The sequence below is a fragment of the Suncus etruscus genome, chromosome 3 (assembly GCF_024139225.1).
Source record: "Suncus etruscus isolate mSunEtr1 chromosome 3, mSunEtr1.pri.cur, whole genome shotgun sequence".
Classification (NCBI taxonomy): domain Eukaryota; kingdom Metazoa; phylum Chordata; class Mammalia; order Eulipotyphla; family Soricidae; genus Suncus; species Suncus etruscus.
Window position 1 is genome coordinate 11291623 of NC_064850.1, and position 12738 is coordinate 11304360.

The following is a 12738-nucleotide window of genomic DNA, read 5'->3' on the forward strand; positions in this document are numbered from 1 at the left end:
ACTTGGTCTGACCAGAAATTTGTATAATTCTGAAAGCAAATAAATCTTCCATCTCTCTTAAGTTTCTTTCAAATATATTCTTTTTAGTTTTTTTTATAATGAATGTTATATATATTATATATAAGATAATAAGTTATCTTAGTCTTCTGATACAGCCTTGCTGGATTTTCTTTTTCATATTCCCTATTTAAATGTAAACTCTGTTTTGATCTTATAATTAGTGACCATCTAGGTTTACTACAAAGTCGCCAACAGTTCTTACTTCCAGTGAATACCGAAAGGGACAAGATTGTTCATCTTATTTTACAATATTGGGAACTTAAATAAGGAGAAAGTGAGAAAATAAATTGAGACATAATTATTTTCAAATAGGTTATGTGATTTTTAGATAAGATAGTAGTCATTCAATCAAAAGAAACTGTTCTAGTTGACAAAAAGAGCAATAAGCCATAAAAGGACCTTTCTGCTCCTTCAGTCTAAGAGACAAATTTTATGTTAGAATTATACACTATCTTATTCATTATTTTGAGTGAAGTTTTTAATTCTTTCATACTTTATATTATACATATATCTGTGTATAAATACACATATATAAAACATGTCATAGTTTAAAATAGTTCAATAGATTACCTACTATGAACTAATTTACATCATTTCTATTCTATGAAGTGTTGCTAGTTTCTAGTGTAATATGTAACAGAAATAACATAATCATTGTGGATATGATTAAATCTCAGTGAAAATGACTGGTATCTATGTATTATGTTTCATAATAATTAGAACAGCAAAAGTCATCAGGAAACATAAGGCACAATCTTAGTTTTTTCTTATATATGACCTAAGACCACCCCCTGGCAGTGATTTGATAAGAATATCCTTGAGGCTATTGTTGTGGCTCTCTACCACTCTACTTCGTGAACCTTCTCTCCACCCCTGTCTTCCTATACTCCCATTCCTTTCTCCCCATTCCCTTATTCTCCCTTTTTTCTTCTCCTCTGCCTTTGCCTTAGGCCTTCCAGTAATACCCAGAGGCACCTGTGAGCATTGCTAACCCTCTAGGTGTAAAGAGGTTGCTAACTTGCTATGGATCACTAAACATTAGCCAATATCCTTCAGAAACATGTGAGATAAAACTCCAAACCAGTTGGAGGATCACTTGCTTTAAGGTATGTGGGTGTAAAAAACCAAGACAGTAAAAAAAAAAAAACTAAAGAAATAGGTTTATCTCCTTTAAACAAAAAAATGAAAGAATAGAATCTAGATGGCATGACTCAAGTGGTAATAATATTAATAACAGGAAGACCTGTAACCTAGTAACCTAAATTTACATTTAATAGGGAGTGAATTTGAAAGATAAAGGCAGAAAAAAAAGGAAAATGAAAGAAGTGTTGTATAATATATATTTTTATTTTTATTATTTTTTAAGTTATTTTTTTTCAGTAACTATGCTAATTATGTTCTTGATTGACACCATCCTCTAGAGGTGAGTGTTTCTTCTCTCACCTTTCCTTCTTAGATGTTAGTAAAGGTAAAGAGACTTCAGAATTTCAAGTTCAGCTTCTTGAGAATCTTCCATTTGAAAGTTGTCTTTCTTCAGATTGTGTTTCAGGACCATTTAAGAAAAATAGAGATAGCTAAATGGGCTAGACTAGAGCATATGCTTTGCATGCAGGAGACACAGGTTCTGTCCCCAGCACTACATAGAACATCAGAAGAAGTACCTGAGCACCAAATCAGGAACAGGCCCTTAACATCACTGTGTATGGCCCCAAAAAATGTAACAAATAAACAGAAAAGGCAGGAGCAGGGAAGTTATGAAAAAGCCAATAATTATTTTGAAAGCCATGTGTAACAAGTAATTTTGAAAAATAGATATTTAGAGGGGCCAGAGACATAGTACATCGGTAGGGCATTTGCCTTGCATGCAGCCATTCAGGACGGAGGGTGGTTCGAATCCCAACATCCCATATGGTCCCCTGTGCCTGCCAGGAGAGATTTCTGAGCAGAGAGCCAGGAGGAACCCTGAGCGCTGCCAGGTGTGGCCCAAAAACCAATATATATATTGGTTTGAGAGAGAGAAATTCTGGTATTTCAGTTAAAATCACTTAAAGTTTTAGTCTTACTACTTTTAAGTTTAAATACATGCTTATAGAAGACACCAAAATTCAGGGGCCTGGAGAGAGAGTCTGGAGGGAGGGCATGTGCCTTGCATGCAGAAGGACAGTGGTTCAAATCCCGGCATCCGATATGGTCCACCAAGCCTGCCAGGTGGGATTTCTGAGCATAGAGCCAGGAGTAACCCTTGAGCACTGCCTGGTGTGACCCCCCCCCCCCCAAAAAAAAGACACCAAAAATAAGAATGCTCATTTTGAAACTAATCATTTATCTCACTGCTTGTCTACTATGGGTTGTAATTCCTTCAAATAGATTAATGTGCTTGCTAAAATTCAGTGTAATGTCTTTTACATATAGTTCTAATTCTTCCATGAAGTCCAAATTCCAGTCTTTCTGTTTTATCCATTTATATCTTCTTTGACCACAGTTAAATTTTAGTCTCTTAACTTCCTTTATATATACTGTGATTAAAGAGCTGTGCCTTGTGCTATGAGAATATTACCCAGGTGAGCAGAGAGGTGATTTGGAATAATTAACTTTAGGTAGTTACAAAAGTTTAATATACTGTAATTAAGTAAACAAAATCTTTTTCCCCATTACTAACAATAAATGGGCATTTTCTCCTGGAAAATGATATTAAAGAATATAAAATGCCTTATTATTTATCTGTTTTACTCCCAGTTTCCTGCTTTTAATAAAAGGAAGCATATTTAAAATGATAAATAACTCACTTGATTTAATCCTTTACTATAATTTCAAGAAATATTAATCCTATATGCTAATTCTGTATATATTCTCAAACTTACACCCCAATTCTTCTATAATATTAATCTTACTCTGCACATAAATACTTGTATCCTAATCCTATCATCCAGTTTTAGGCAAACTTTATATATATGCCTTACGTTTCTGGTGAAGATATTTCCACAATCTCTAAAAATATTACCATGTCCCTATAATCTCAGATTATTTAATAGTTTATCCTAATATGAAGATGATTAAACTCTTTATTATTAAAAATAAATAGCTCCACAGGCCTCAGAGGTTTGGGCATTCTCCATTCACTCCTGAACCAGGGAAGCCATCTATGAAACATGCAAAGTTGTCTATGACATTACCTGGAAGCAATCCTCTACCAGGGAAGACCCTACTGCTGCTCTGACAATGATTTACTCGAAAGAGTCTTTCCTTAACACTGAGAAGATTTAAACAACAACAATGACCTGCATACTGGACAGGGCTTTCTGCATTGCCCTTCTTCGTGAGTTGAAATTAGACACCGCTCTGCACCATCCTGACTTCAATGTAGGATATACAGATTCCAGGATCTTTAATACAGAAACATGATACCAACACCAGAGACTGTGTGAAAAATAAAACTGTATGGGCACTATAGACAATTACCTGGATTGGACAAACTAGTTTGCGTGGAGCCTAGAATTGGTCTTATGTCAGGAAACTTCAGTGGTAGGGTCTCCTTGTATTTAGACCAAAGTTTTTCCTTTCCATGTCCCCCATACTTTGGTGGGCCCATGCAAATGATAATTGCCACTCTAACATTGTTTTTACAGTGCTCCTTTGACTCTAAACCTTTAAGAAAGCACTAGTAAAAATATCTGGAACTGCATAAGAAAAAAGGTTTACATTAGTGTTAACATATATGCTTTTAGTTACACTAGCATTCTGGGGGATAAAGGAGGGAGATAAGGGATATAAGCTTGGGAACAGGGATGAAAGGAGGACAACACTGGTGGTGGAAAGGTCCTCATTTATTGTCACTGCGTACCTTAAATATCACTGTGTAAGATTTGTAATTCACTTTGGCCACAATAAAAATTTAAATAAATAGCTCTATGATCTTGTAATGGTTCTAAAGAGAGATCATTGGGTCAGAGCGATAGTATAACAGATAGCAGGGGTCTCAAACTCAATTTACCTGGGGGCCACAGGAGGCAAAGTCGGGGTGATCCTTGAGTGCAAAGTCAGTAGTAAACCTTGAACATTGGGGGGTATGACCCAAATAACTAAAACAAAACAAAACAAAATTCCTCTAGGGTAGGGCCACAAAATGTACAGAGGGCCGCAAACAGCTTGCGAGTTTGAGACCCCTGATAAGGTGCTTGCCTTGGATGCAGTAGATCTGAATTCAATCCTTGACAGCTATATAGTCCCCAGATCTGCCATGTATGACCCTTCACATTTATAAAAATTGAAAACGGTGTGTTGTATGAAAGGAGAGAAGGTTAGAAATTGAAAATGAAGTAGTTCTCATCCAGATAACTGAGGGAAGATCATTTTTCATATACTGCAATAGGAAATAGTTAATGCTATCTATTTGTACCAAATTATATAATTAGAAATCTTCAAATAGATTAATAAGACAATTTTGTTTTTTGATCCTTAAAATGGAAGTGGAAACAACTTCAGGGATTAACATAGCATAATACATTTTCTTTTGGTTTATAGTACTTTTTTCTTCCAATTAAATTCCATAGTTCAGGATAAAAGAAAAATATTAACAAATATCATAATTGAGAATAGAATATAAGAGTATATATAAAGCCTTATAAAATTCCAGGAATCTGTTCATTTCCAACAGTATGCTTTCTGGCTCACTTAGATTCTTTATTTCCAAGTTTAAAGTTTATGTATCATCCCCAGTATTAAAACCTGCTGATTTTGGGGCCGGAGAGATAGCATGGAGGTAAGGCGTTTGCCTTTCATGCAGAAGGTCATCGGTTCGAATCCCGGTGTCCCATATGGTCCCCTGTGCCTGCCAGGAGCAATTTCTGAGCATGGAGCCAGGAGTAACCCCTGAGCACTGCCGGGTGTGACCCAAAAACCACAAAAAAAAAAAAAAAAACTGCTGATTTTAAGTGACAGAATATTTCTTTGACATAGTAGTTACGAGGAAGTATCAACAATTTAAATATATTGATAATATTTTTCTGTTCAATAATAAGCATTGTAAATCATGTGAGGGCCTCTACTGCAGTCACTAAATTTTTTTAATTCTCTAATTTTTTTGTCTGAATTTGGTAGCCTTTGAATCATTTCATTACCTACCAATCAGCCTATTAGAAATGTAAACTTCAGGCCCTGTTCCAAATTTAATCATCAGAATCTATATTTTAAGTAGGCCTCTAAGTGATTTATATGAATTGTAAATATGAAGTGTTGAGAAGCATCATAAGGGAAATAATAATGATCACTCCTATTGATAGCAAGAGCTTTCTATGTTATCGGTTAAATTAGACTTGAGAGTGCTGTCTCTCCACAATCACTGTAATTTCATGTGGATGAAAAGTCTTGATTCTTAGAATTATTTAAGGGCATCTTCAGATTTAAAATAGCCAGCTACTCATTTTGTGACATTTGGAGCTTATATACAGGACATTAATAGAAGCACTTAGAATGTATGTACGGGCCAGTGCAGTGGTACTAGAGGTAAGACCTCTGCCTTGCGAGCGCTAGCCTAGGATGGACTGCGGTTCTTTCCCCTGGCATCCCATATGGTCCCTCCAAGCCAGGAGCAATTTCTGAGCACATAGCCAGGAGTAATCACTGAGCGTCAATGGGTGTGGCCCAAAAACAAAACAAAAATGACTGTATGTGCATTTGCGTGTATAAGAATAGATTTCAAGATAAATAATAATAAAACACATTTTTTTGTTTTGGTGCCAGGCCTGGAAGTGCTAGGGGTTATGCTGACTCTGCACTTAGAAATTACTCCTGATGAGCTTGGAGGACCAAATGGGATAGTGGGGATCAAACTGTGGTTGGCTACATGCAAGGCAAGCACCCTACACACTATACTATCACTCCAGCCCTCAAAACAACTTTTAAAAGGAATCTAAAACCATTATCTAGTTGATTAAGATAAAACATGCACATTTATAAAAATTAGGAAATTTTGCAAAGCACAAATTAAAAGGCAAGTCTGTTTGAAAATTCCTAAGTATTATGGAATAAATTCATTTATTCAATAAATATATTCAGTATCAGTGCTAAGTGAGGCACTATGATAAGGAGAATAATAACAATCTAATATAAAATTGATCAGTGCACTCAAAGGAAATAATGCCCAGGATACAAAAGCCACCCACCGAATGGGAGAAGCTATTCACCCAATACCCATCAGATAAGCAAGAATGTAGTACCATCTCACACCACAGAGACTGGCACACATCACAAAGAACAAGAACAATCAGTGCTGGTGGGGATGTGGGGAGAAAGGAACTCTCATTCACTGCTGGTGGGAATGCCGTCTAGTCCAGCCTTTATGGAAAACAAGATGGAGATTCCTCAAAAAAACTGGAAATTGAGCTTCCATATGATCCAGTCATACCACTCCTAGGGATATACCCTAGGAACTCAAAAACACACACATATTTGTTGCAGTTTTATTTACAATAGCCAGACTCTGGAAATAACCAAGATGCCCTTCAACAGATGAATGGCTAAAGAAATTGTAGTACAACTCCTAGGGATATACCCTAGGCACACAAAAATGAAATATAAAAATCCCTTTCTCACACCTATTCACTGCAGCATTATTTACAATAGCCAGACTCTGGAAACAACCAAGATGCCCTTCAACAGATGAATAGCTAAAGAAACAGTAGTACATATATACAATGGAATATTATGCAGCTGTCAAGAGAGATGAAGTCATGAAATTTTCCTATACATGGATGGATATGGAAACTATTATACTGAGTGAAATAAGTCAGAAGGAGAGAGAGACACAGAATAGTCTCACTTATTTATGGGTTTTAAGAAAAATAAAAGACATTATTGTAATAATGTACATTGATGAGGGCCAAAAGGACCAGCTCATGATATGAAGCTCATCTCAAGGAGGGGAGAGTGCAGTTAGAACACTAACAACAACCATGACCATGTCAATGAGTGAGAGAAGTGGAATGCCTGTCTTGAATACAGACAGGGGTTATGGTTGAAGGGTTATGGTGAGCATTGGTGGTGGGAATGTTGCACTGGTGAACGGGGGTGTTCTTTTTGTGACTAAAACAAAACTGCAGTCGTGTTTATAATCACGGTGTTTAAATAAAGATAAAAAATTAAAAAAGAAATTGTGGTACATATACACAAAATGAAATATTATGCAGCCATCAGGAGAGATGAAGTCATGAAATTTTCCTATACATAGATGTACATGGAATCTATTATGCTAAGTGAAATAAGTTAGAGGGAGAGAGACACAGAATAGACTCACTCATCTATAGGTTTCAAGAAAAATTAAAAAAAAAAAAAAACATTGAAATAATTCCCAGAGATGAGGACCAGAAGGACCTGCTCGAGATATGAAGCTTACCACAAAGAGTGGTGAGTGCAGTTAGAGAAATAACTAAACTGAGAACTATCATAACAATGTCAGTGAGTGAGGGATATAGAAAGCCTGACTCGAATACAGGAAGGGGGGAGGATTGTGGATGGGAGCATTGATGATGGGAAGGTTGCACTTGTGAAGGGGGATGTTCTTTTTATGATTGAAACCCAACTACAATTATGTTTGTAGTTTAAAGATATAATAGAAAAGAAAAATAATTGATCAGTGCAGTCTTTCTAAATGTCGTTAAGCTGGTGAATGTTGGCTCATGGTTTAAAATATATATCGTATGCATAATCAGACAGACTAGATCAACAGAACATTTGTTCACTCAGCATGTATCCTTCTAAAAGGATTTTTAGGTGCTTTGCAACAGTTGACTATATTACATGTGGAACATTCATTGAATTTCTATTTAAGCAAATGCTAGGAATGTCCTTCAGTCGAATAATTGCAAATATATTAGGAGAGTTAATTCAGTTAGTAGAGTTAATTCAGGAATTCATTGGAATAAAAAAGAGGAAGTAGGTACCTCTTGAGGAAAGGAATGCCAAATATAATTATATAGAAATAACACTTAAACTGACTTTAAAAATAATAGAAGGCCTTAATAAGGAAAGGACACATCAAACAATGGAAGAGACAAATATAATGGAGTGTACTTTAGGAGTCATAAAGTATTAAAAATTAAGAAGAAAATGTAAGACATAGAAAGGATACAAACTTTGCACATGCTGTTCTCTTTAAGTAAAATTCTTTAGCTATAATATTTCTATTATATGTAAAAAAAAAAGGTCCCTTTTGAAAATACTTACCTCTTGAAATACTTTTTATCTAATCATTACTGCATTAAAGATAGAAAAAATCTGGATAGCTTTTCTTTTCATTTTTATTCTGAAAATATTTTCATTTAGAAACATTCAGTAAAAAAATGTGGTGTGCCACTGTACTTATATCTAATTCAGAAATAACACTTTGGACCATCTTTTTTTGTTTTGTTTTATTTCTGGGCCACACCCAGCAGGACTCGGGGCTTGCTCCTATATTTGCCATTGCTCTGGCCCCAGGACCATCATTTTAAAAGATATAGTATGAAATAATGATACATTTTATATGAATATGTATTCACAAGTGTGTACACACATCATACATGCATACCCCATGATAAGGAGGATAGGCTAAAAGACTTCCTTTTAAAAGGTACAAATGTGGAAATTATGGAAGAACAGCAAGACCAACTTCAGTAATCTGAAAGGGCACAATTAGGACCTTTTCTCAGTATTGGTAAGTTGTGGATACCAAAGATCAAAACAGTTTTTACAGAATCATTGACTAGTCTAGAAGACTAGTCAGAAGTGTTCCACTTTCCACATGATTTGCTTGATTATTTTGGAAAAATTGAACAGTGATTCTTATTCCTCGCTAAATATCCTGTTCTTTGTTCTGTTTATTTCACAGCTGCTGATGGGCCAGGAGATCGTTTCATCATTGGGGAATCCCAAGCTGGTGAACAGGTGAGATTAATGGCCAGAGAGACCTAAGAATTTAGTTTTACAGACTTTTGTCAATAATAACTTCTGGACATGCACCACCTTCATTGTAATGATTATTTTAGTAGTGGGTTTAGTATGATATTCAAATATAGTTCATAAGACAACAAAGGAATTATTACTTAACAGAAGTAATCCTTAGCTTTCAAATTTTTAACATAACCTGTTGCTATGTCTGTTGTTGTCTTATGTCTCATAGACTTGGGTAAGCATTTTGCCACTCTGTGATGTATTAAGTCTTGATCTTGTATAGATACTAAAATTCTGAATTAAACTGCAATTTCTGAGTGTGTCTTCACAAAGTTTTCCCCAACCTGGGTAACAAACCAGAAAATTTAAAAACATTTAATCTCAGTGACTAATCATATTACATTTTTCTAAGGAAATAGCAGAGAATGCTATACATATACTCTACTTATGACATATAAAAGAAAAGAAAACAATATCTCCTGAATAACCCAGGTAGCCCTAGCACCATGGGACCTAAACAGGTATTCTAGCCAATATCAAGCCCTTACATTGAACCACCAGGTAGGACGGTCAAGATTTGCCAAAGAGGCCCTGGTTCTTCAGCTCAGTCCTTCGGAGAGCTCTTGGGTTTAAAAAATAATCCGGTGTCCCATATGGTCCCCTGTGCCTACTAGGAGCTATTTCTGAGCAGACAGCCAGGAGTCACCCCTGAGCACTGCCGGGTGTGGCCCAAAAACCAAAATAATAAAATAAAATAAAATAAAATAATAATATAGGAGGTATAGTACTTGCTTACGTGCAGAGAACCAGGTTTAACACCCCAGCATCACATACAACCCCCTAACATCAACAGGGTTCACTCCTGAGGACAGAACCAAAAATGTTTGTGTGTGTATTTGTATGTGCGCGCATGCTATGAATTAAATAAAGGTTCTCTCATATGAAGGGAGGCATTACCCACTGAACCACATGCCCAATTTATCTAACAATATTGCTTTATATCAAAAAATGTATTTTTTTGTGGCTACACTCAGCAGTGCCCAGGGCTAATTCCTGGCTCTGCACACATGGATCACTCAGGAAGCTAAATCCACAACCTGGGATAGAACCCAGGTTGGCAGCATTGAAGGGCAAGTACCCTGCCAGCTGTACTAATCAACACAACCCTAAATCAGTTTGTTTCTTTTTATGACCTTTATTGAAGTATAATTACATACAATAAAATTTACTCATTTTGTTACACAACTATGTGCAGGTTGCCAAAAAATACCTAGCTCAGTATCTTCATAAAGGAAAAAGTCAGCTCTGTTTAATATAAAACATCAAGAGGATACATACCTCTTTTGCCTTGTCTTACAGTTCAGTTGAGCGATATTTATAACTGAAGAGTTTTGCAACCCTAATCCATCAGGAAGTTGTGGCTGGTACATTGACTGGACTCAGGAACTCACCCCTTCTGCCCTGCATTCAGGAATACAACCATATCCCCCAGGAACTGCTTGAACCCCTGAAAGCCTATTTATACCCATGTCTGCCTAATAAGCAATGATTAGGATTTACTCCAGCTATGGGCCAGTATAAATTCCGTCCAGGTGCTCTTATCAGCCCCAAGAACTGTCCTTTCTATTCATTCTATCCTGTGTCATCAGGAAAACTCAGGCCTCAGAGGCCATATGGACACTTTACCTTCCTCACACAGGCTAAAGACAGATAGAAAAACTATAGTCTTGAATTCAATGCCAAAATACCTCCATAAGAATCTCAACTCTAAAGGAAGAATTACATCTATATCTGCCAATTTGACTGAAATACCACACACTACCTAGTACTGGAAAAGCCAGAATAATAGAGGCATACACAGTTACCTGTTCAAATAAAATAATGAATTAGATTAGTACTCAGATAACAAGGAACCAAAAGCTCCATTATCATTACCCACAAAACCCAAAGAACAATGGTAAAGCAAAGGAATTCAATTGCATTGCTAGACAGGGTCCTAAGTCCAGGCAAGTCTTTCAGTGCCTCAAAACTGTCAAGCTTGAATATAGATAACCTCGAATCAAAACTCTGTGCAATGGCAATGGAAATTAAGCTATCAAAGAGAAAGTAAATCAACTCAAAGAAGAAATGATTGAAAGTAGGAAAGAATTCATACAGATGGAATTGAAGGAGCTAAAGAGAATAGTAACAAGCCACAGCAACAGAATACTAAATGCAGAGAGCTGTACCAGCAAATCTGAAGATAATATAGGAGCCAGCATCAATAATAAAGTGGCAAAAGAAAAGGGAAGTAAAAGAATGCAAGAGATTCTGGGGGGTAAAGGAGGGAGATGTGGGAGACATGCTGGGAACAAGAGTGGAGGGAGGATAACATTGGTGGTTCAGAATGCCCTTCATTCATTGTTACTATGTATCATAAATAATTCTATGTAAATGAACTTCAGTCACAATAAAAAAAAAAAGAATGCAAGAGAATGTCAGATATTTTATGGATAGTTGTGAGTGGAATAATCTCTGAATTTTTAGGAATACCATAAAAGGAAGAAAAAGAGGAAGAACTAAAAAAATCACAACTCAGAACTCCTTCAGTCTCTAGAGGGAGGCTTCTGCTTAAATTCAAAAGGGCCAATGAGTAACAAACAAGAATAGATTCAAACAGACAATACTAAAATACACTGCAATCAAAATGGCAGGAATCAAAGAGAAAGACAGACTTCTTCGAGTATATATAAAGAGAAAAAAAACCCTCAAACACAGGGAAATAATGTAAGAATCATGATAGAGATCATGTATGAAACTATAAGTAAAAAAAAAAAGTGGAATGACATATTCAAAGTACTGAATTAAAAAAAAACCTTTCATACTTACCTGGCAGGGGAGATACCATGATCACGAAGGTGATTTCCCCAGAGCAAAGCTCACCCATTGCACTCTGGGTGTGCTGACCCCTTCGATTTCCCCAAAATATGAGAAACTCGAATGTAAAAATCAAAAAACGAAAAAACCTTTCAGTCTAATGACCAGTACCCTGCAAAGTTGTAGTTTAGCTATGAGGGAGACAAAAATATTTTCAAACAACAACTGATGATTTTTTTAGATTTATACTTTTTTTCTTTTTTAACGTATAATGATTATTTTTAGGGGTGGTGGAAAGAAGCTATTACTGAAATAAAATTATTGTTTCATTTTTATATCCTTATTTAAGCACCATGATTACAAACATGTTTTTAGTTGGGTCTCAATTATTAAAAAGAACACCCCCCTTTTCTGAGATGTTTTTAAATTTACTTTCAACATCTTTTTAATTTAAAGAGAATACATCACATAGTTAACATAGTTGATCATTTGTGTCTATTTAAGTGAAAGTAAGGCTACTGAAAAAAAATAGAAAGAAAATATAAAATGGAAGAGAGGGGGGGAAAGGCAAGAATGAAAGAAGAAAAAAGAAAAATTAGAGTAGCAAGCAATTTTGTGAAAATTATTATTTCCACTTAAGTCTTTAATACAATGGCAAAAGGTTTAGTAACTTGGTAATAACTGTCCATTCTGTTAAAGTAGGATATTCCTAATTTCACTGGAAAGAGAAGGCAAGCCAAGTCCCTACCCTGCCAAAGCCACACCAACTGCAGCCACCACCGACAATGGCTGCTTTGCCAGTGGTCCAACTTCACCACTCAACCAAGGAGCTCTGCAGAGACAGAAAACTGAACAAAACTCCAAGTATGCAGATATTTGGGCTAACACTTCCAGGAC

The 12738-nt window shown here is 35.9% G+C and overlaps 1 protein-coding gene and 1 pseudogene across 13 annotated transcripts in view; both read left to right on the top strand.

The window, feature by feature from the left end:
* The window catches only part of GPHN (gephyrin), a 398145-nt gene that overhangs the window by 310085 nt on the left and 75322 nt on the right, over positions 1-12738 (top strand). For all 13 annotated transcript variants that reach the window (XM_049770336.1, XM_049770338.1, XM_049770337.1 and 10 more), the window contains one exon: positions 8924-8979. In XM_049770336.1, coding sequence (XP_049626293.1) covers positions 8924-8979 — 56 coding nt within the window. The remainder of the gene's footprint in view (positions 1-8923; positions 8980-12738) is intronic.
* Positions 11846-11975, top strand: LOC126005370 (uncharacterized; annotated as a pseudogene).